Genomic DNA, 25,342 nt, shown 5'->3' on the forward strand with positions numbered 1-25,342 from the left:
ATGTCTCATATTGAAAGCTTTATATTAAACCATTGCAAGGGCCTGCATGAGCTTGAGGTTGAGAAAAACTTGCAATTCCCAGGTCTGTAAAATTACAATGTTTGACATTATCTACATGAACAAGAAGGAGAAAAAGAAATACACTAAAATGAATGATTAAAACAAAAAAATATTTGACAGAACAATGAGGTTGCAGTGCTCAAAATGAAAGACAAATGCATAATATATTTGGAACTTTTTGTTTTTATTGAAAATGTACATCAACAGAATTGAACGACAGTAAGATACTGAATAATTTGTAGTGTGGAAGAGTATTCGACTACAAGAGGTGATGGAAGATGCTAGAAAAAAGTTTGGCAATTTCTGACACCAAAATGTTTACTTTACACTCAAGAGTCACGTCCAAAGATCATAGTTCATAAACAACAAGTCTCCACTTCAATACACAAAATATATCCTTATAAATTATATAAATGCATGAGATTTATTCAGTTCTTCTATGTGGGATTCAGCTCAACTCCTTATAGTAATATTTGGCAAAATGGATGCTAAATTTATTGGACAGAGCAAATATACATTATTAATATGCAGCAATTCAACAAAACAGAAAATGCATGGGAAACAGAGCTCAAAAGTTATTAAGAGACAAAACAAGGAGTGGGGCAAAAGTCAAGATCACAAAAGTTATGAAACCAAAAGAGGATGCATGCAAAATATAGAATTGGCAGAATTGGCATTATTAAAGCACAATGTGTAAAGGGCATTTCATGTGACCTCCATGGTATTCAGATGAGAAATTCAAGCTTGTACACTCAAAGTGCTTGGTACAAATATTGCTTTGGCTTTTGCATGATTGTGACTCAAACTTAATTTTTTGCTATTACCTACTTTTGTGTGCAAGATGGTTTGATGATTCAAGAATGTTTCTAAGAGTCCTGGAAGCAGGAGATTTCCATCTCGAACTGAACTAGCTCATCCAAAAAAAAAAAAAAAGAAAAGAAAAAAGAAAAGAAAAGAAAGAATAAAGAAAAGAAAAACAGAAAAAACTGCATTATCACCCTTTAAACTAGCACATTATTCATGGTGCAGAGTGCCACTGTTCTTAATGAGTTCATTTTTATTATTCAGCAAGCCTTGACATTTCAGCAGTGTATTAATATCCTTTGCACTTTCTATTGAAAACAATGAAAACAATGCATAGTGCAGGTCATTGCAACTTTGAAAGATCAAATAAAAGGTTTTAGCAATAAATCATGTATCTGTGTGAACCTCTGTTGATGATTCCTGTTTACTGTCATTTAACACTGATCCTACAAGATTTATTTCTTTATTTACACTAATACATAGCCTACAGCAGACTGAGCTGTACAGGGTTTCCAACTTGCGTGGGTTTTTTGCTTGATTAGGTGGTCAAAAATACCATGTGAGTCCACATAAGGCCATAATCAACAAAGGAGATGAGATAGAAGAATAAAAAGGTTGATGCAGTGAGAAAGACAGGAAGAGGTATTGGATGCTTTTGTTCTTGCTGAAGCTGCAATCCCCCTCTTCGGGCGGCCAAGACAGATTAAAAGAAGCTAGAGAGAGAGGAAAAGAAACGCAGGTTAGAAGAGCTGGCCAAGCGAAAGTGCTCACAAAAAGATTTCAGGAGTCAGAGGTTTAGAAGTGCAAGTGACGTCAGCAGGAAGCAAAAAGAGATCTGGGTTTCATTTTCGTAAAGACATCAGATGCAAAGAAAGCCCCGTGATTGCAGCTGAAATAACATATTATTTATAAAAATGATGATATGATGGTAGTGCACACCCTTGTGATGCTGCTTTATTTGATCTAAACAGTGAATGAACTTCATAGAAAATTCTGCAGCTATACTTCATTGTCTACTCTGCCCTGTGGAAAATTGAAGTAAGCAAAAAATAATGCACAATCAAAACAAGACTATGTGTAGGCTATATTATTGTATTTCTGACAAGTGAAAAGCAAATGTGCTGTTAGTTTTCACAATCACCACAAAATACAAGTGAACAAATAGGCAGAAGCAATAAGCAACAAGCAAGTGTACATGGTGGTTAGTGCAGCGGTGACATACAGATACAAATAAAGAACTGTATTTTGTTAACACACATTATGCAGAGCAGATAATGATTAAGAAACCCAGAAGGATGGGGGGTCCACAGAGCCTCTGGGCACAACTGGGGTACTCAAAACCCACAAAGGCTGGTCCCTTAGCAAAGCTCGAGGGCTGAGGACCTACTCAGTGCAGAGCCAGGGATTACTGCAAAGGAAAGCGAATACACACAGACCAGTGAGCAGAGGATTAAGGAGGAATGGTGATGCCCTTGATTTATTTTGACCCCTACATCCCACCAGGAACAGCTGAGTTATAGGGGTTGAAGACTTGATTCTCGATGTTGTCATATCCCCAACTCTGTGTGATCATACCTCAGCCAATGGACGACTCATGATTTAGGTTAAATTTATTTTTTCAATCCCTTTACCAAACAATACAAAAACAACCGTTAGGTAGCAGCAAATGTGGTTTTTGATTACATGTGGAGTGCGGCTCTGAGAATCTCAGTTTCTTGAAAAACCACACCGTCCTCTAGAGATGCAGATGTGAGGGAGGAGGAACTCGTTAAATTAGAGCTTATCAGCATCAACATTCATCTGGTATCTACAGGGAGTGTCTGTCTGGCAGACGTGAGTACAGGCTAAAATCTGGGACATCAACAAGAAAAACTGGAAACATAAAACCATACATACATATAGCCACTTCCCTCACAGGAATTGTTCAAGTTTCAGCTATATTTTAATACTGCAGCATTGATAATACACAATGATTATGGCCACAATTGCAATATTTGGTGAAAATTGGCCTTTATTTTCTTTTGAGATAAAATATGCCTTATGTATAATACGAATCAAAACAACACCGGTCCCTGCAAGATATAGGATATTATCACTAGGATGAATGACTTTAAAATGTGCCTTCATATAAAAAGTGAAATAAAAAGAAAGTTACAATTGCACTGACAACATATGACACAGAAAAAAATAAAATCACATTTGGGTAAAAAAAAAAAAACACAAACAAAAAGTGCAAATGTGAAAGCTAATACAAGTATGCAGGTAACACATGACAATGAATGAGGTGTGGGAGGAAGATTAGGCTAACATCTACTCATGCATAAGGCCAAAATGAAACATCATCTGCAAAGAGGACATGTTGACGGTGATAACTGCCTCTCCAAAAATCCAGATATAAATGCATATTAAAACTAACGTTATTATGGTGGAGCTGAATATTGATCTGAATATTATTTCTGAATATCGTTCTTTAAATAAGAAAACCAGCTTGAGCATTTGATTTACTCTTGTAGCCAAGTATGATATTCAGATATTCAGATTCAGATATTCACCCCAAAACATTTTTGTGCCTTTGTTTATACTGTCAAAGCAGTTATTTTGGAGAATGATAATGGAACTGAGTAACAAACTACTTCAATGATTACTGATTTTTCTTGAATAAATAAGAACCTGAACTGAAAAGGCAGTGAATGTGATATTTTGGCCTTTAGAAGGTGGAGCACAATGCAGCCCCTTGTAGTACTTCATGCAGCCAGCTCAAATTTGACTCACAAATTTGGTGTATCAAACTAGGCTGACCTTTTTTTTTTTTTCTGTGGATGGAGGTGTATGAATCACATTCATACTATCCATCTATGTAAGAACTGCAATTAAATCTTAGACTATCTGCATTCTTTTTACTTTCACAAACAGTTGAATGAGGGTTATGTTTTGAGGCCATTCAATCTGTCATTTTGTCTATAAACATAACATCTCAGACATTAAATTTATAGTTTTGCAAAACTGTTTTTAAGTAAGGTTAGCATGGGGCAAGAGGAGCTGAAAGTGGAATATTGCTGCTTACTATATAACATTTAACTTCAAAGTAAAATCATGCAACCATCACCTTTGTGTGCCTATCACGAGACATACAAGGCAAACACTCCATTACTGATACAATCACAACGCTACCAGCGATAGAAATATTCAGCTAAAACGCTTAAAAGTGACTAAAATTTGAAAAGTGGCATCTCTTGTCCCATTTGAGGTATAGTCATGAAAATGTGCACATTTCTTAATATGACACAAGCTGGTAAAAAGGCACAGAAGAGATGAAGGATTTCAACTTGTGGTGAAAATCTGACATATGGAACTGCCCTGGCAGAGGTAGATCTCTACTGAGAGTCTAGTTTTCTCTAATCTGCTGTAGGCTTGGCTATCTGCCCACTGAACCCAGATCACACAAACAAGTCCCACTGGCTGATGCATGTTTCACTTTAGCCTCCACACATTTCTGCCCATCTCAACAGTAGTCATGTATGTTAATATCAAGAGCACACTCAACCATGCAAGGAATCACTGAACATAAATCAAAAAAAGGGTAGAATGCATTTTTCATATAAAAATGCTGAATGGCTTGTACAAAACCATATAAAAGACAACATTCAGCGTGTTTTAGCAGAGAAGGGATGTGTTTGACTAAGTAAAGGACTCAATTCATAGCAATGGCTGCGGTCTTCCACAGAGCAGGGGCATGTGGAGGGTTGAATTATGAGGGTTGGGTGGGTGGGGATGGGGGGGTACTGTAGGGATGATGGGGTGGAAACTCATTCACATCAGGATGGCCACAAGGGAGCACTTTTCTACAGGAATCCCAAACTGGAAATGAGAGAGAAGGGCTGTTAATGCTTTCTACGTGTTAAAACATCATCACTACACATCAATGACATCACATCAATATTAGTAACCAAAACAGCATGTAGAGGAGAACATGCTTTCAAGGCATTACAACAGAAGGCAGCCTGAGAGTGTACAGAGTTGAGAGGGTTTTAAATAATTCATTTGCATGTACGATCATCTACTTTTCAGCATCATTAAACTGACTGAAAAAAAATTAGTGAATATATACATTTATAATAACCTTCACTTTTTTACTGCTCATCTCACATATTGGCCTCTGATAGTTAAATATTTGTCACCTCATTTCCAACTGCACCAGTGACACAGCTGCTTGTTTTCATATTATTCAACGGTCTTGCGCTGGTTAATAAGTTTACAGATCGTCCTCCTTCTCCTGCTCACTTAATCGCTCGTCAGTGGCTGAGCCTCAACAAATGATATATCTCTCGGTGGATTTGGCTTTTGTATCCACACAAGATAGGGAGGGGGGGTGTCATATGGCTGCAGGATCAACAATACATGTCATCCCAGCAAACAGGGATGAGCCCCAAGGCTGTTTACCGCTGTAGTCTCAGTTCAGCCCTGAATGGCTCTTTTGTGTGATTAGCACGGCCGGGCAGGGAAGGACTTGGGAGGGTCACAAAAGGAGATTGTTGTTTGATTCAGGGAGGGTGCAGATGGGGCAGTAGATCAAATGGAAGTGTGGGGTGGGTGGAGAGGGGGGTCTAATAAACTGTGTGATTTAGAGGCTGACAGAGACTGTAAACACTGCCATGGATATGATCTACTCTACTACTGCTGCAGCAGATGTTTACCCATGATAGAGGCCCAACTCTCATATACATCATTTACTGGACCCTTTTTTACAAACTGTATCACAGATAATTCAGTTAAAACTCAAGTAATCAAATTTGGGACTCAAATGACAAAAAAGTGGAATAAGTATATAATTTGATGGTTGAGTCTACATGGGCCTCGTCTTTGGCTCAACTCACTGATAAATTACATGCTTATTATGGTTGGTCAGTTAAGTGTACGGTCCTCATTTTCACAATTTTAATTATTATAAATCTTTAGGTATACTATGCAAAACTGCCAAGCGTTGATTTAAGTGTGGACCGTGCAAACTGTGGAATTAGCAAATAATTAGATTATTGAGTATATGGTAATATAATTCAATAATTTGATTGTTGATTATATGACTATATGGTTCTTGTCACTGGCTTCACTCACTGATAAAATAAATCCCCCTTAAGATTTTGACTGAAAAAAAAAAAAAAAAACACCTCGGCAAGTTTGCAAAGTGTACCTTTCCAAGCTTTATTACACTACTGTAAAATTTTAATTTCAAAAATGTTTTATTTCTGATTGCATTTTACAATATGTTTTCACTCAGACCCATATAACATATTTATATTTTGCTATCCCATTATCCCAGAAGCCTATTTGTATTGTCTGACTGCCAAGGGATAAGTCGGGGAGTAAGCCTTACCAGGAAAGGTGTCTCATGCAGCATGCAGCAAGTGTGGGATGAGTTAACTGGAAAACAGTATGGATGCAATATAGGTGAAACATGCACTCACAGGACACATTCACAACTACAACATGCAGAAAAAAGTGGCTATGTCTTTTGGAGATGGAGGGAAACACCAACTTTGGCCTAAATACACAGCTATAATCATTATGAAATTTAAAAGGCAAGGCCACATTTAGCAGTGTGTCCATTCCAGTCTGTTTTGATCAGCGACCCACAGACAAAGCTTAAGAAGCCGGAGTTGCACAGCTGCCCTTTTAGAAGAGAAACTTCCAGTCAGAGCTCACAGGGGGAGAGAGAGAGAGGTGAGAAGAAAATAAAGCAACAAGAACCTTCTCAGTGCAAGTGTCGTCTTCCTTTCTAACAGGCACGGAGTCACATCAGCTTGAACACACAAGCACGAGTGATTACCAACATGATGGGACCAACAATGTCAACAGCATACTGCAACCACACTAGAGCAATTAGGCTGCAAGGGCTGTATAGGAGCATGATACACATTAAGCAGAATAGTGAAAAATCCTGAGCTGAAAAATCCTTTGTTGAAACCGCTGGAAGGAATAACAGCATCGATGTTACAGCTATTGAGAAAGCATTTGGGGAAAAAAGAGAGAATTATACAGAAGCGGTTGTACTGTTTCTGGCAGGAATCTGATGAACTGGGATTTCCAAAGCAGATGGGCAGATGAGAAAGTTTCCATGGTGGAAGTGTAGCAAAAATGACTGTAACCTGAAGTTGTTTATCAAAAACATTTTAGCAGTTGTTTTTTTTTTTTTTTTTTTTTTTAAATAGGATATTCTGTTAAACACATTTGATTTTGTGGTCAGTGGCGCCTGTGCCATCATCACAATTTAATTGCAGGGTGACGATTTCTGATGGCATTCACTCTCCCAGCTCGGCTTAAACTTGGCTACCTGTCAACTATTTAGAGGAGGACAGCTAGTTGTTTTCACTGCTCTCTCCCTTCTCTGCTCCTCTTTATTTGTCAGTACTGAAGTCTGCTCAGTCTTCTCTTGGTAGAAAATCAGTGTTATTCATTCTCTGTGACATTTTATGGAGAGAAAACTGGAACCTTCCTGTGCTTCTAATAAAAAAAAAAAAAAAAAGAGTCTGGAGCTTAGGCTTAGCTGGAACATTTATCTGCACCTTACAATACACGTTATAATGAGTTGGTCCAGGTTGATCATTAATAAGTAGTGAGAGAGAAACCGTTGAGCGCTTGGTGATATTAGTGGCACAAACCAAAATTAAGTTCCATCTGCAGCACTTGTGCATAAAGTGACTTGAAAGCTCAAGGAGTTTGTGTTTTTGTGACAATACAGCTCTGCATTGTGCTTGCAGTGAAGTTTGATGCACACCATATGGTCCCCAAAAAAACTCTGCAACACTGACAGCTTTGCACATAACAACAATCATATTGATATACTGATGTGTTTCAAAACATAACCATTGCACGCAATTCAGTGAATAGTGCTGAAGACCAATTACTGTGAACATCTTCGACTATCACTGGTCTTGTTCATGATATGCAAGCTGTTTTAGTGCTGATATAGTTGGAGTTGGGTACCTGCACCTGAGGTGTGAAGATAAAAAGGAAGAAGGGGAGAAGAATGATACTTACTTTTTCCTCTCTTTGTCCCTCTTGAGTGTGGTGGAGCCCCCTGCCTGTTGTGCTTGGTTCTGCAGGAGCTCTGCAGCAGTCTTTTTCTGTTTGAACATGTTGAGCTCATCGTCCAGGGCCTTCTTCTTGTCCTCCAGCTTCTTCTTCTCATCCTGGTGGAGCTTCTTCAAACGGTCAAACTTCTCATGCAGCTGTGTTGATGGTTGTGACAGAGGAAACACAACTTATGGGTTAATTAAATAAAAGAAAAAACCTGCTTTGACTCAACAAAAAAGGTTAAGTGTTACACATGTCATTTCAGGAAAGGGCAAGATCCGAATGCACTGATACACATATAGTGTGTGTGTGTGTGTGTGTGTGTGTGTGTGTGTGTGTGTGTGTAGCCTATACACACATACCTCTTTCTCTGCCTCTTTGAGTTCCGCCTCCTTCTCCTTGACCCTCTGGACAAACATCTGCCTCATCTCCTCTTCCTTCTTCTGCAATTCACTCATGAACTCGTTCCTCTTGGCCTCATATGTCTCCTGGAGACTAGGGGAGACAGGAAGTGGGGAGGATAAAAATGAGTGATGAAAACATTACACTGAGTTTGATCACTAGGGACATCTGATGGCAAACAGACAAAGAATTGGTGTGATGAAGCAAGGGAACGAAAGGAGCTGATGAGAAGTAGACAGGGAAGCAGGAAGGAGGGTTGCATGGAAAACTGAAGAAGGATCATTGAAAACACAAGAAGATCAAAGGAAAAAATGAAGGAGGAGAGAAAGAGGAAATGGAGAAAGAAAACAGTAAATAAAACACAAGTCTAACTATATGGAAGAAGACTTTAGGCCCCAACCTGAAGGGCTTGCTGTCTGGGTCCGTGTCTTTGAAGCCCATCTCCTCCAGTTTGCAGCGACGGTAGAGTTCATAGTGGCGCGTGTGTGTCTGCTCCCGCAGGTCCTCCATGTTCACTCTGATCAGCATTTCTCTCAGTTTCACAAAGTCACAGTGATTCTCGTTCTCCACTGTCAGAGACACAGCACAGAGACACATGCCCTTTTACCCCACATGTCAGATGGCATCTGAGCCATTTTGTGTTAAAACACACACACACAAAATACTACACCAGAAAACACTGGCATCACAGACTGTTTACACAAATTATGTCCCAGCTAATAATTTGGATTCATCATAAGTACAGAGAGTTATTCACAGCCACAATCCTGCAGGCAGCACACAGGCACAAAACAAAAAACATTATCCTGTGGCAGGGTTGTTGTGTTGGCTTCTAAAATGAGCTCAGTGTCATACTTGCACTGGTTGTGTGACATCACGTGAATGCACGCACACACACACACACAGAGTGAGGAGCAAATACAGTACAATGTCATAGAAAGCCTCAGGCCATAAATATTGTATTTAGGCTGCATGTGCTGGGTAGACCTGTTCCTGGCCTATTAGGATTCCTCTGGCAGTGGAAAATTTGCAATATACAGGATCTGTGTTATGCACTGATCAATAAATCAATAATAAATCAATGAAATCATCATCTGCAGCATAAAATTCCTATATCTGTGTGGCACACAGTCAATGTGAGCTCATACATACTGTTACTGTATGATGTTAGAGAGGGTGCTGTAGCTAAATGAGGTTATATAATCGTCTATCTCCTCGAATGCTGCAGCTGCTGGAGTCAAGGAGGAATAAGTGGGGAGGGAGTAGCTGTAGCTGTCCTGATGGGAGGGAGCTCCCTCTCATTTCCTGTGCAGGATGTGTGACCCAGGCTTACCCTGCACCGTCCCCCAGGGGTACTGCCGTGCCTTCACCATTTTATTCCCGATCTTCACTTCCTCTGTGCTCCCCACCACAGCAAATGGCAAATGGCCCTGTGGAGCAGAGGGAAGAGTAATGTGGGTGTGCTGTCGTCCACACCTGAGACCTCTTCTGACGCTCTTCATCACACAACACTGCACACCAGCAACACACACTTAAACACATACTATATTATGTATATGAATGTAATACAGAATTTTAAAGCAACTGCTTTTCATAGACAGCGAAATGCAGAACCCTGGAATGTGGAGGGTCTGCAACCTTTGACCTGAGCAGAGCTATTCTCAGACCACACAACAATCAAACAGAATCAGTTAGAAACAGTGAAGACTGTTTTAGTGAAGATTTCTCTCTATCAGTCCTCGTGAGCGGCTCAGTAAGCCTCGGTTCATTTGTCAGTGTTCAGAGGCCCTTTCCCACACTGCCGACTTCCTGCAGTGTGAGCTGGCTGATTGTGCTGCTCTGAACACACCCCTCCCTCTGCGGGGCGGCTTCCTGACAGCCTGACTAGATGCAGACGTCCTGATTATGTATCACATGTTGTTTATTAGCATTCGCGCACACCATAATTCATGTTTAAATGACAAACAAGCATGCTGTAGTAAGCACTGACATTTACTAAAGATTACAGCTGCAGTAGGGTTCAGTCCAATCTACATGAACATCTCTGCCTCATTTATATCAAGAATAATGGAGCATAAAAGTAAATGTGTAAATGCATGTCATTTTGAGGCAGTGCTGACTTTTCTGCTATACTTCAGTCAATGAAAAATATTAACAAGATATTACTCAAGAAGTTTATGGTCTTACGTTCATGGTAGAGTTGATCTCGGCCACAGTCTCATCATCTGTGGGGAACTGATAGATCTGGACTCCGTTGCTGACCAGCTCACTGGTGATTTTGATCTTGAATTTGGTCAGTTCACTCTTAGAGATGGCATCCGATTTGGCAATGATTGGGATAATGTTGACCTATATTTGAGAAATGGAGGAGATTTTCTGAGGGATGACACAATGACAAGGTGTGAACAACAATGCTTTCAGGGGTTGGTGCTAAATATTAAGAAGCTCAGAGCTACCTGTCGGCTGCAATTTTTCTCTCTCTTTCTGCAGTCTAAATTTGGAAAAGCAGCACTGCAGTTTAAAAAAAACTACAAATCAGATCAAAGAGGAGACAGGTGAACGCATCAACTAGGAGAGCCTTCTCCTGGAGTGCTCAGACCAAAAAAGTTACCACAAGTACTAAGTTACAAACTCATTTACTGGCGAACCAGAAAATAACACTGATGCATTTCGGCCTATATAACCTTCATCAGAGGATGACATATCGTGATGAAGACTGTGTAATTCCTGAAGTAATGATTCAAAACATAGTTTTGAAAAAGAAAATGTATAAAATCTGGAAAAATTGTAAATCTCTTTACAGATCTTTATAGATCTTTTTGCAACACACAAGATCTCTCTCTCTTACTCTAGGGATGTTTGTAAATCACGCAGCTGTGTATTTTAGACAATCACACATCCTTGAGCAAAGAGATAAAAATAGTAAATGCAGTGCAGAGGGCACTCTCACTCTCACATCTCATGCTTCACATCTCTTATGAGCTCTCCAAACATGGACTTAGTCGTCAGAGTCCAGTGATTTTTACCAACATTTATGTTTTTCAAGTTTGATGTGATCAAACTGCCCAATGGAAAAAGAAACAGGGAACATCTGAGTGCGACAGAGAGAAGAGAGAGAGAAAAGAGAGAGAGAGAGAGAGAGAGAGAGAGAGAGAGAGAGAGAGAGAGAGCTTTTCCTTCAACAGAGCATGAATGAGGAGAAAAAAATCAGAAAGTGGAAGAGGGACATTCAAGCATCCACCCACTACTGGCCGATGAAATGGAGACTTTTCCTCCTACACACAGTGACTGTTTCAATGCGCTCTGCACCCACACAATCCTGAGTATTTGCTGTCCAACCAAAAGCAAGGGTTGCTAGGGATCATGTCAATAATTAAATAATAGCAACAACAATAATAATAATGATAATAATAATAATACAATGAATTATTGATCTCCGAAGTGGTCATTTTGTTTTCTCTCATCATCCTCCAGGTTAGGTTGGGGTCAGCTAAACAGGAGCATCCCTGAAGTTGGCGGTATCTTGCTCAGGGGCACCTCGGCTGAGCGGATGCTTGAACTAGCGCCCTCCAGTTAGAGGTCAGTCTCTGCTCTCCTAGCCACCCGACGGGATGTGAAAACAGCTGAGGGTCTGCCCTGGATCACGCTGTTGTGAGAGCTTGCCGTGGGGCACAGCTGCTCTGGCAAACAGTAAGGAGGCTCTTTGTACAAAAGCCAGCAGGTCCATGCAAATAAGCCACTGGGAAGAGACCTTAGAACAGTGAGGCAGCAGTCGCCAAGACGACCACATTTCACAGCTGACCTACACCGACACAGTGCGAAGACGAGAAGCCAATTTGTGCGCTGGCGAATGGCATCGAAAAGTTTATGACCCATGTCTAGAGTGGCTGAATCAAATGCTGACTTGAACAATGCAGCATTACGCAATGGATTTAGAGCTGCGATGTACAAAAGCTTTTCTTGTCCATTTGGATTGTAACTGTAATTTCTTTACACTCAATTAGCTGCAGTGTAACCCTCCTCTCTCACACACACACAGCTGAGGAAATGCCCTTGTGCAGAAAATTCATCATTTGGCCTCATTGCTCAGTCGACCCCAAAATCAAAGCCACCAAATAGCAAAACTGTAAGTGCTGCATAAATGTTCATAACATAATTCTATTAATATTCAAATAACAGCCTGTGGACATGGATCTCTGAAACATTTCACCCACATTCCACATCATAAAAAGAAAAGGCAGAGGACATGCTGAGTTATTAACATGTCCTTTTGTCAATTAAAAATGTTATAGAGTAAATGGTTGCAATGGCTCACCTTACTGTCAAGTTTTTTCATGGTCACCAAGTCCAAGGACTTGAGGGAGTGTCCGGTGGGTGCAATGAAGTACAGGCAGGCATGGATGCGAGTGTCATGGTAGCTGTGTAGCGTGCGCTTAATTTTCAGCTCCTCCTGCAGATATGCTTCAAACTGGGCATCAATAAACTCCACAATGGACTTGTAGCTGTAAAAGAAAAGAGGGGGGTACAGTTTTAAAAATACTTAAAGGACATAAAGCTCAAATACAAATTGTGTTATTCATTTTTTATTTCTACCATTTCATTTAATTCACATTTTTGGTTTTAAAACAGAGACAGTTACTCCTACAAAATTACCTTCTCAGGCAACGTGGTTCATAAATTGAGCAATGTCCCCTTAGTGAGGGATCAAGCTGCTATTTACATGTGAGTTTACAGAGAGGAAAAGATGAGCGAGTGAGGATCTGGAAAAAGGATTCTGGGAAGATGTGTCAGCCCACACACTGCAGGCTCCATGACGCTTCAAAGGAATACAGACCTAGCATCCACTCTTCCAAGCATGTGCATGCACAGCCACATAGACAAACACACAGTAACACCAATTCAGTGTGTGTGCATAAGACATTATGCCGGTGGCTCTTCACATGACTACTACGATGTGCCTGTGTAAAATGCTGTTATTCCACATCTCCTCTGTGAGCCATGATTTGAAACTGATGTAAAGTGTCAACCTGGAACCTACCACAACCATCCTCTTATGCCTCATTTCCCCACTGGCCTTAGAGAGCTGGAGCTCACATGACATCATCATCCTCGCTCTGATGTCTCCTGACGAGAAGAGCTCGCAATCACATGTTGATTATGTTACTCCAATTGCACTACTGTATTCATATTGCACTGTTCAGATTTTTGGATTTGTGTCACTACTACTATGCCTTTTACTTTTTAATACTTTCTTTTAGTTTAGCTTCTACATGCCTCTATTTATGCATATTTTAGATTTGTAGATAATGCTTACTGTGTCTTTAATGTTTGTCTGCACCGAGGGTCTTAGAGAAACGCAATTTCGATCCTCTGTACGTCCTGTACATACTATAGAATTGACAATAAAGCTGACTTTGATGTTGACTTGAAGATCCGTAGCAGATTTATATTGTATGAAATATTTCCAAAACAACAGAATGGAGCTGCTGCAATCCCCTTTTACCAGCAGGACAAGCCTTAATGTTGTGCTATCTGGTGTTTACGCTTGCCAGCAGAGCAAATCTACATCTAAATCCCTCTAGATCTGCCGAAGCGGCCCCATGACTGCAGCATTTTTTAGGTCCCTTTGAACTGCACACAACACATACAGTACACAACACTGCATGACTATGTTGTAATAACATACCAATGGAACCAGTCTCTAGTCAAAGCTATGACTCATCATATAAAGCCTTATTGAAAATACCCCGTTAATTACAGCTGTAAATAACCTGTGCCTTTGAAAAACAAGAAAATTGAAATAACCACTGTCTGTAACCTTTCCATCTTTGTCCATCCTACAAACTCTTCATGGACTACCATCACAATTACATACCATGCATGTGATGACTACTTGAGAGGTCATGTTTGACACATCAAAAAAAAGAAAAGTCCAAAACACAGATGAAATGCTGCTGAATTCTAAATACAATTGGATTATACTATTTAATACTCTGTTCAAACCAGTCAAAATACCACTGCTCCTGTTGCAACCTCATAATCTCTATCTATAACCCCTATACGTTCATTTCTGCAACCTTGTAACCTAAAATGCATTTCATTTAGAGAGGTGCAACTCAAACCAGTAAAATCTGGTGGACAGAAAGGCCCTGGTACAACAAAACAAATTAGAAAACAACAGAGATATTAGCACTAAGAATGACAACCTCCAGGAAGAACGCCCTGCCCTGATGAAGACCTCACAGTCTAAATGTGTAGCCGCTATGCCATAACAATAAAGACTTGAGATTTAAAGCTCTAGGTCACTTCCCTCTTCACTGTAATTAGACAGCATTCAACACAGTGGACACAGCTGAGGACGTTTACCTTTTCTACTGCTCGTGTCAGTTATTTAAAACAAATCTGGTTCCTGTTTCCACGTATAAATCTAGGAATTTTACTTTTTTCTCAATCCACTTGGGCACTAAGTGATGCTTCTCTCGATCAGGGATTTCAACTACCAGACAATCATCCTTTGTTAAACCATAACTGCTGTATATGAGACCAACAGAGAGCTAGGGAAATGTCCTGAGGGTATGTTTGCAGGATCAAGACTAAATGAAACTTGAGCGTAAAAAAGGCTTGGAGGGCTCAGAGAATTATTTTGTGTGAGGGATGAACTTTCCTCACTGTATAAAAGAAAGCCTCTGAGGAAGATATCGTCATTCTAAAAGCTGTCACTCTCACAAAGGACATTCGATCCACCTAACATTACTCTCATATTTGGGGGCTTTTTTTGTTCTTCCAGATTGCTTTACCTGTCTTCTTTATTGATCTGGTCTCCAAATCCCACGGTGTTGACGACAGTGAGTTTGAGGCGCACGTTGCTCTCCTGGAGCTCGTAGGTGTTAGACTTGAGCTGGACTCCTGGCTGGTTGTGCTGGGTGGGCTCACCTTCAAACTTGGTGTTGAACAAGGTGTCCATCAGAGTGGACTTCCCCAGACCGGTCTCCCCTAAAAAAAAACAAACAAACAAAGAAAAACACATCTTTCGTTGCTGTATTGTGTTTCTGGGATACTATGAATCTTGACCTCCAGCTCAGTTTGCTGTTTTTTATTATCTTTTTTGATGATATCATTTGAATGAATCGTATTATGTTCATCCCATTGCACAACTTCGTCCTGACTGATAAATGGACTGCATTTCTATAGCGCTTTTCCAGTCTAATGACCACACAAAGCACTTTTCAGTGTTTGTCTCACATTCACCCACTTTCACACACATTCACACACTGACGGCAGAAGCTACCATGCAAACGAGCCGAGCTGCCCATCAGTCTCTTGCTCAAAGACACTTTGACACTTTAGCATCAATAATATTGACACTTCCTATTTGTCAATTTCTTACAAATTTAGCTCCTGAGTCACTTTTGTCGAATCATTTACTTAATGGAACTCAAAAGTTTTAACTTGGTGCCTCCAAGTGAGATTATATTGAATGTTACAGACTGCAGATGCTGTGGACAAAAAAATAACCCAGGTAATTCTATGTTTACGACTGATTTCCAAGCTGCAGTTACAGAAATAGCAGCAGACTACTGTCTCGCAGATGTGATGTATTCTGACATCCACGTACTGTTGGAGGCTGTCAGCTGACTCAGATACCCTTCTCCCTCTGTGAGGAAACCTATTTTTGTTCATAAGAGCCTGACCTACACTCTAAGCATGCTAGCACATTTCTGTAGGAACACTCACTATGCTCCAAGTTTACAAAGTTTCACTTGAAATGCTCTATAAATGATGCAAGGAGAGCTACTGGACAACCAGAGTCAGTTTCCTTGCTCCCATTTCCTGTTTTGGAGTACAGCTCAGGTCACTGTGGATAAGTCTTTCATCCTTAAAGCAATTTGGCAAGGCCAGAGTATCTTGCCTGGAAGAACTCCAAGCCCCCACAGAGAATGGAGGTACATGTTACTGTCAGAGCAGGGATTTCAATCAAACCCTCACAAATAATAAATAACCTGGTGCAGAAAGTGTCAGATATCAATGAAGCTGATGGAACCATAAATCTTTGAATTGTTACTTCTCCCTTTGTAATTTTAGATCACAACCACGTAGATCACATTTCTTTGCCTCAAGTCATGCTTGCACAAATGCTTATATTGTGAGTCACACACCAGAACTTACACAGTGTAACAAAAGATGCTTTTAGACAGCGACATCCTCTTTCCTTCCACAATCTTGGATGGAGTCACTAATGTAATGTTATTGTAGGAAATCAAACTTGTAATGCTACCAGCACAAAATATGACTGACGTCAAAGCCATTAAAACTACGGAAATGTGCATCGTTGCTCTTTTCTGATTTTCACTCATAAAAAAAAAAAAAAAAACTGAATGGATGCAAGTGAAAGCCATAACACACATTATGACCACCAGGCATTTCTTTTGCACAGCGTTCAGCATCTGTATAACATGCAAAAGCATGTAAGCAGTAAGATTAATACCATCTCACCACAGAATCAAGCATCTTACCATATAAAGCACATATTACCTAATATTGTGATATAAATGCAATATATATATATATATATACATATATATACACATCTTATGACAGCAATGTGCCATAAAAATAGGCCACATGGGACGGCAGGTGAAAATATTATTGCAATAACCCCTTTTTAAAAAAAAAAAAAAAAATCGTATTACTGCTTACTTTTCTTTTGCAGAAGATCGGTGTTGCTACAGTATACATGCAGTTTAAGTGTTGAATAAAAGCAGAAATAGATCAAATAAATAAATAATAAAATAATAATGGTTACTGCTCGAATTGCCGACATGGCAGATGCACAGGTGACAACTTCAAATATTAACCCAAAATGCAAATGCAAGTTTGTGTTTAGAGATTTGCATACGGAAGTGAAAACATCCCACACTTTTTTGAGGACTTTATGAGTAGAAGACACACGACTGCTCAATCACTTCCGTTTTATTGTATAAAGAAAAAAAAGAACTGGCAGAAGAAAAACATTGTCTACCACATATAGTTGCAGGTAAACATATCAGTTGCTCTTGGGACATTTCACATGATCTTAAAAGGAGAATGCACAGGATGATTCATTAAGCTGATTACAACTGGGGCAAATTGTTTTACTATGTGCAGTAGGCAGTAATGCAAACTTATTTAAAAGCACAGCAATTTGTTACAGCCTAATGAATAAACTGATAGGTGGATGAAAACAGGATTCTGCACTTAATAATACTGAAGTGAGGATTTTTTTTTGGTAACATAAGTTAGAATGCAATGCAGAATACCCACCACTGTTTTATAAACAATGTACTTGTATTTTCTCCTGCGTAAAATCAAATTTCAACAGCTGAGTAGGCCTGTCACTGGTCAGCTGATGACTGATCTCATATTTAATTTAAATATCGGCCCGTGGTCATCTTTCGAACTTCCCAACTGTGCCCAGACCACAGTGCTCTGTATCCAGGAATGCTTTGCTCAGGGTAACCACAGCTGACCGGCCAAAAGTAATCTAAGTGGGTCAAACACTGAGTGAATTGGTTTGCATCTAGTGGAAAAGCCTGACACACATTGAAGCAAATAAGTCCCATTTTGCCCAGAGGACAGAGAAGAAAAACAGTTTCATGCATGACAAACTCACCAACACAGAGGATGTTGAAGCAGAAACCATGGTTGACAGACTTGTTGACCAGCTGGTCAGGCATGCTGTCAAAGCCAACATGGCCTGACAGAGGGACGGCGCGAGCACCTTCTCCCTGCAGACAAAAGAAATATATCACTATAAAACATCAGATAAATATGTAATGTTTTAAGTCACTTAATAGCTTATGCAGTGGTTTGCTTGTGAACAATTTTGCTTTAACAGCTGTGTAATTTACATTTTCAGCTTAGTGACTGTTATCCTATGAAATAATCATTTTGGTGTTATTCAGTAAAAGACATTTCCACTGTACGTGATCATGTCATTTTGGAAGACAGCTTTCAGGTGCAATCTGATTCACTTCCTGTTTCCTGTATGCTGTCTGCGTGCTCACTGTCGAGACAGTTGTAAACCACTAAAACAGGAGGGAACCACTGTTCTTGTCAAACTATTATACATGTGTCTCTTTGTGATCCGGCTTGCATTCCTAAACTGAATTTTACTTGGCTGTATTTTGTCCTGTTGCAGGCTTTGCATGTTATGGATCTGTGCGTGAGAGCATGAGCTAAACACCTAAGTGGAAATGTATTGTTAGTCAATGTGTGCGTGTATGTGGGGGTGTTAGACTGGCTGGCTGGCTGGCTGGCGGTGAGCATCTCCATCTCCATGCATCCCACTTATGCAACATTTGTCTGCATTACGAGGTGCAGGAAGGCAAAGAATTTAGATTATATGGCATCACCAAAGTCCTCAACCAACTAAACCTCAGCAAACCCGGCCATTATGTGGCTTTAATATAACACAACTCCGCTTTCAGATGCACTCTAGGCTTTGGGGCATTTTGTGAAAAACATTCAGTAGGGGGAGTCAATTAAAAATAACCTGCCAAGCTGATAGTGTTAAACAGTTGTGAATTCTCTGGGTACTTAAAATTGGGTTTAAACAGCTGAGGGACTATTTGGAAAACAGAGGGCAATTTGACTGGACAAACAGCCTCATATCCCTCAGCTGCAAGTGCAACATTCCTGAAACCATTCCTATTTTCAAGACACACACACACAGCCAACTATAGTGTCTTTTTTTTCCCATTCATTGTGCCACAAAACGGTATCAAAATACAAAACGTCGCTATTTTGGGGACTTCTCTGGGTTTAGTGGCTTCCTTAATTCTTTTCCCCCCAAAGTAAATCCAGGCAATTTTTACACATGCGTTGCAAATTGCAGGCCTATGTCTATGTCTATGTCTAGGCCTGCAAAACCTTGCCCAGCAAAGACTATTTTGCCCATATTTCCAATGCACATCAGACAACGCCCGAGTGAAAGTAACGGGACTTACCGGGCTGTAAAACATAACGGAAATGAGCACGATAGCTGTGCTGATGGGAGCCTTCACAATGAATGGCTGCCGCTAGCCTGCTGATACAGGACGCTAGTTTATCACAGTTTGGCACACACTGGTTCAAATTAATAATGTCTTAGACAAAACGCCATTTACTATGCACGGTGTACCATTTAAAGCAGGCAAAGCAAGCTTAAGTTCAAGTGCACATATTCATTCTCACGCTACTAGCAGCGTTAAACCAACAGTTTCACATCGGCAATTATTAAATATTTAGAGAAGTATGTATATTTTTAGTCTCACATATTTCATACAGTAAGGCTGCAACCCTTTTTAGCGTTTTTTAACGGATGTCCACGGGAGTGAAGTGGATAGGAGGATGATACGGGTGATAATTACGCCAAATTCCGCCCCGTAACGGTTCAATAAAATCGATTTTGATACGACGCTGTGATTTAAATGATTGAAAACGCATTTATTTAGAATTATAACACAGCATCCTTGGTGAAATGAGCTACTCACCGCTTGCCTGGCGATCTCGGTTGACGCCATGGTGGTAGGGACGAAACGTCTCAGCGCAGGAAACTGCACGGGATACTGAAAGACGGCCTGTGTGGGATGTACCACTGTCTGTAGCGGCCTCTTTCACGGGTACTGACTTATCATGCCGTTATCACCTCACTAAAGTAAAACACTGAAAGTTTAAAAATACAGCAAAGATTCTGAATTCACACTAAAACTGCACTGTGTTAGGTGCTTGACCAAAAATTATTTCTTAAGGTAGTGACTGTCACCGCGACTCCCCCTACAACTTGCGTCGATGGATCGGTCCGGGCAGAAAGGCCAGCTGGCTGTAACGCAACAACAGATACAGCCTACATACATTTATACTGAGTCCTCACTTTATTAGGTCCACCTGTACAGTCTAATACAACAGCTCTGCCTTAAATTCTACCTTTTAAGAAAGTTTATAATGCTCAGTTCTTGTTCACATTGTGGATAATGTGTAAATTTAACTATAAGTTTATTATTGAGGTTGTAGTTTGCAGAGGTCTTGCACTGGACTGCACTATACTGAGAGATGTTTTCTAATTTTTTGTCCTCCCTATTTATATACATGAGGGGGACAGAATATTAGAAACACCTGGCAATTAAAGTACAATAGCACCACTAACTATGAGCTCAATGCCAAGCATAGAATTGAATGAAAACCTCTGTTACTGTGACAAAAAGAAAACCTGAGCATTATAGGTGTCATAAAAGTAAACTTTATGGCACAACAGCTGTATTGGATTATAATAGATTGTGCCACTGAGTGTATATATTTACAGAAGTTGGGTTCTAGTGATAGCACCATACATATTTTGAGTATAGACACCTTTATGAGATTTCAGTACCTTTTAAATAACAAACAACATGACAACCAATGGCTGAGCAGTGTTATATGAGTCATACTGACACAAAACTAAACTGTGGTCATATCACTGATTGCAAAAAAAGGGGTGTGTGATCAGATGAACCACTTGCCATTTTCTCGGGGTGTAACAGTTTAGTGAATTGTCTGGCAAAGCTGTAATGATATAATGTTACCGAGGAAAACTCATTAAGTCTCATCCTGGTTGGTCAACAGTCTAGACCATGTTTATGAACTGTAAATTATCAAGATGAGCCAGTGTGGCATTTTGTGATGATTGATACGGTGTTGCTGATGTTTATATCGGACAGAAAGTGCACTAATGTTTTTATAGAAGTCATCTTGAGCATATCACTACTCCCATATGTAAGTATTAAGTATAGGTATTTAAATAGAAAACGATGGAAAACTGTGGTTTTGTTTCCTCATAAATATATTATATATAATTCTTAAGTTTCTGCTTAAGACTGTACACATGTACTATCATGTTAAAGCTCATATTTGTAAATTACTCCCAACTATAAACAACAGATGCACTTTTTGTGATTGTGAGGGGGGAAATTAGTGGACATGTCCTTGCAGATTGTTCTCACAGCACTTTTATTTTATTTTATTTTATTTTTTATTTTTATTTATTTATTTTTTGATTTAGAGAATAATTTCTAAAAATAAATAAATAAATAAATAGACATGGATTCTCATAAATGAGAAACTGGCAAAAACTATTAAATTACTTAGACATTTCAAATTTATTCCAATTAGTAAGCAGACCCTGGAGGATTTTTTCTTTCATTCTTTCTTTTATAACCCTTTTTTCTAACCCTAACCCTTTCTCTTTCTTTTCCTTACATTTTGTACTTTTAGATTATTTTAGATTATTTTTATACTGAGGTATATTTACAGAATCTGTTTTTATGTAAAATGTATGTAACATGTATACTTGATGTATTTGACCTGAATACAATAAAATAACGGAGAAAAAAACCTGGGCTCCGTCCCTCTCGCGTGACGATCGCGTCGTCCCGGCCACGCCCACCCAGTTCAGCGCTTTGCAGCCAATAGGACGACGGGGCGCAATTTAAAAAGGCGCCGCGGCCACCGGCGAACTCATTCATATCAAAACAAAACAGCGGAGTGAGAAGCCTGGTTCAAGTATCGAGTGAACAACCCAGTGGCGTCTGGCGAACACCATCAGGTAACAATAAAACTGTTAAAGCAGCCAATATAACAATTGAATGACGAACTTCACCTTAAAGCCAACAGCTCTCTGTTTGATTGACACAGTTAACAGGCGTTATGCTCTGCTAACACCGTTAGCAAAAATAATGTCATTGCGAGTATGCCACCGAGCCTAACTGCTAATTTAAGCTCTCTGACGTTATTGTCAGGTGGTTAGTGATAGTTTAACTTGATTATCTAAACGTTAACTTAGTAAGCTATCCAGTTTGTACGACAGTAACGTTTCCTGACTGGTGTTAGACAAAATCACTCTCCTAGCGAGTGACGTTACCCTAAAGTTGGCGTTGTTTTCTTTCGACTTTGGCTGAGTGAACTGCTGAGCTCTGGGCGTGAGAAACTAACATTTTTATAGTCGAACTGTGTTTCTGTTTCTTCAACATCTTACACTGCTGTTGTGGCAGCTGGGCAATATGGAATTACCAATACTTGCGACTGATCGGAAAGAGACACTCCTTCGCTTCTTATAGAGGCAGACTTTCGACATAAAAGTGGGATCTCTGGAACTCGACATCTTTTTCGTTTCTCAGTTTATAAATCGACGAGTTGTCTTCCCGAATAATGTCAAATATTTAATGGAAACGTGTAATTTAACGTTACTGTAGAATAGCGACTGTTGGACATGAAATGGACGGAAGTGGCATCAGCAACCGATTGACAGTTTTTTTTTTTTTTTTTTTTTCTGCTTTATTTGAATAAATTCAAGTCAAGTATATCGAGTATACATGTTAAATACATTTTTCATTAGACTGGAACTGAAACTTTACTAAATGTATAAAAATAATAATAAAAAATAAATTACAGAGAACAACAAATAACAAAATGTAGAGAAAAGAAAAACAAACAAAACCTCTGGTGTCTGCTGACTACCTGGAATAAATTTGAAATGTATATGTGATGTAATAGTTTTTTGCCAATATGTGATTTCTGAGTTTTAAATTTTCAATAGTAGTTAAATATGTTTGGCAGAAGTTGGTGCAACATTTGAGCAGCTTGAAGGAGAATTTAGAAAACTCTAGTAAGATTTGTAGTTCATCCCAAATCCTAACTGTAACTACACTGCATTCAAATCACGTTTACAGGTGATATGGCCAACATAATCTTTGCGGAGAGGGAGAATGCAGGTCTGCATGCAGCTACACTGAAAATGCGACCGCGGCTTCAGTCTGCTCCAGGTATGAACATTTCAACAGCGCAGTCATGCATTTACACACACTTTTTTTGTTGTGGTATTGGGGGCCTGTATGCACATCATTTTACAGATGTTCATTAAGTCTTTACAGTATTGCAGCTCTGAATCATCACAGTTTATCCTCTGTATCTTAAACATATTGCTTTATTCCCAGACAACATATTGAAAACGTCCTTAACTGGCAAAAAGTGCCACACTCCTCTGCCATCTGGTCGTAAGGCTTTAGTGGCAGTTAACAAGATTGCCTCGACTCCTGCCGTACATGAACAAAAGAAACACCAGAAGACACAGGTCAGAGTTACATATGCAAAAGGATATAAGACGTGATGTTGGGCTGCTACTTGAATTCCTAAATCAAACATTGTTATGCTCTGCACCTCAAACTGGATGTGTATTAACACAATACCTGATCTCCCCAGGAGGCCAAAGAGAAGTGTGTTCCCCAGACCAAAGTGGAGGAATACCCAGACATTGAGAAGTTCATCCCTTATGACCCACTAGGTAATTGGAACACCCAAGCATTTGAAATCTGTTCACTTTGTTGCATACTCCTAAGATCTACTATAAACATACCCCTCCTCACAGCAGTTATGAGGACTGTGGGGTCCCTGGTGTGGCTGTACATCAGGGCTCTAGTAGCTCTGTCGCACATCTTGCCCTGTTTGATATGGTCATGTAACTCATTAAGACTGAGTAGACCCGTGGGATTGGCCCACCAGGGTGCCCCTTGGCAGCTGTCACTTCTCGTCCCCACGGAGGCCCCAGGATGTCAGCAACACACTTTACAACACAACTCTTTCAGGATTTCAACGTGCTGCGTGATTGGGTCACCTTTGCTGCTCTAGGCTGCCCCCTCAAAGGGTCCACCAAAAGCCATGCCTCTCTCATATGTTGGTACTTAGGCTATTTGCATATTGTCAATATGCAAATTACAGATAAAATTGATCTGTTTTTACATGATTACAATATAAATGAATCTGGAGCCTGCAGAGTCAAGTCAGTACTCTAGTTGATTTAGGTCTCATGGCATAACTTTAACACCCAGTCAGTAATATATGAATCAGACTGCATTACAGTCAACCTCTGAATCAAGTAAGAAGCTGGCACAGAATTGGACTGAAAATTTAAAATTTACAGGAAGCCAGTTTGATCGCTGTTGATAAATTGTAGATGAAGCAAAATACACCGTAAAATAAACCTCAAATTGACTTATCCCTTTTCCATCCCTGCCGATAACACCCTCGTGTATGAAGGGCACCAACAGCTTCTCCGCTCCTGTCTGTAACAAACCTGGGGCTGCTTGCAGAAAATGGCAAATACAGTTTCATCTCCGCCTCCACAGTACGCCCCCAGGTCATTTCAGTGTTATCCCGCTTACATTACCTCACCAAACTAGAAAGGCAAAGCAAACTGGGCTTGTGATGTCATTTCTTTTTGCAGCCTCTGTTGGATGGAAGCCTACTTTGTGTTGCTGCACCAGCAGGTTTGCTCAGATCCTTGGCACAGTAACCATACATCTCGGTTTTCTTTTGTGGCATGGGAAGAGACATGTACAAAACATAACTACTCATAAAGTGGGTTCTGTTTTTTGAGATGGTTCACCCTAAGTGTTTTGTTATTATTCCAGAATTTGAAAAGTATAGCATAAGTGAAGATTTGGTTCATCTGGGTGGCCTTTCACTGCCTGGACTCGCCCGTTTCCCACAAACAACTCTGTATGAGGACAACTTGGAAACATTCGAGGCATTCACACCCCCATCCCCTTTAAAGATGCCACAACGTCGAGGTATCAGTTACTCAGCCAGTATCTTATGGTTTAATATGCAGGTGTGAGTCTACTGGCTTTCACTAACCTGTTCTCCTCTGCACCCTGTCCTCCAGACACCTGTAAGGCAGAGCTGGACGCCTTCCTTCAAACGCTCGATGAACTGACCATCGACCTCCCTCCAGAATCTGACTGCTTGTGATTTTTGCCCTGTATATTGTGACGTCTTTTTATTGAAATAAAGTTTGCTTTTAATTAGTCCCTCCTGTTTTGTTTTCCCCATGATTCCCAGGTTTATGTCCTTATGCCACTTATTTAAAATTGTGTGAACACTGAGGTGGTTGTGAAATTCCCAGTTAGACAGTTAGACAAGGTTAGACAGGAACAGTCTGAACAGTATTGTTAAAGTC

General features: G+C 39.9%; 2 protein-coding genes across 6 annotated transcripts; one reads left to right on the forward strand and one right to left on the reverse strand.

The window, feature by feature from the left end:
• Positions 1-225: 225 nt before the first annotated feature.
• septin6 (septin 6) lies at positions 226-19,958 on the reverse strand. 4 transcript variants are annotated; one of them, XM_030061845.1, is made up of 11 exons: positions 19,848-19,877; positions 17,987-18,101; positions 15,135-15,330; positions 12,653-12,839; positions 10,525-10,686; positions 9,671-9,767; positions 8,738-8,906; positions 8,298-8,430; positions 7,900-8,090; positions 6,236-6,282; positions 3,571-4,722 (listed from the first exon to the last, which is right to left on the reverse strand). In XM_030061845.1, the coding sequence occupies exons 1-10, from the start codon at positions 19,875-19,877 to the stop codon at positions 6,279-6,281; spliced, it is 1,284 nt and encodes a 427-aa protein (XP_029917705.1). In that variant the 3' UTR covers positions 3,571-4,722; positions 6,236-6,278. The 4 variants fall into 4 exon arrangements, with proteins under 4 accessions (XP_029917704.1, XP_029917705.1, XP_029917706.1 ...); XM_030061846.1 differs by lacking the exon at positions 6,236-6,282 and adding an exon at positions 6,610-6,661; XM_030061844.1 differs by lacking the exons at positions 3,571-4,722; positions 6,236-6,282 and adding an exon at positions 226-1,577.
• A 1,843-nt stretch (positions 19,959-21,801) lies between these two features.
• pttg1 (PTTG1 regulator of sister chromatid separation, securin) lies at positions 21,802-25,192 on the forward strand. 2 transcript variants are annotated; one of them, XM_030061850.1, is made up of 6 exons: positions 21,802-21,934; positions 23,050-23,150; positions 23,322-23,458; positions 23,587-23,668; positions 24,795-24,953; positions 25,049-25,192. In XM_030061850.1, exons 2-6 carry the CDS (start codon positions 23,063-23,065, stop codon positions 25,132-25,134), a joined length of 552 nt encoding a protein of 183 aa, XP_029917710.1. In that variant the 5' UTR covers positions 21,802-21,934; positions 23,050-23,062; the 3' UTR covers positions 25,135-25,192. The 2 variants fall into 2 exon arrangements, with proteins under 2 accessions (XP_029917710.1, XP_029917711.1); XM_030061851.1 differs by having other exon boundaries at positions 21,824-21,934; positions 23,058-23,150.
• Positions 25,193-25,342: the final 150 nt, after the last annotated feature.

Source organism: Myripristis murdjan, chromosome 10 (assembly GCF_902150065.1).
Source record: "Myripristis murdjan chromosome 10, fMyrMur1.1, whole genome shotgun sequence".
Lineage (NCBI taxonomy): Eukaryota > Metazoa > Chordata > Actinopteri > Holocentriformes > Holocentridae > Myripristis > Myripristis murdjan.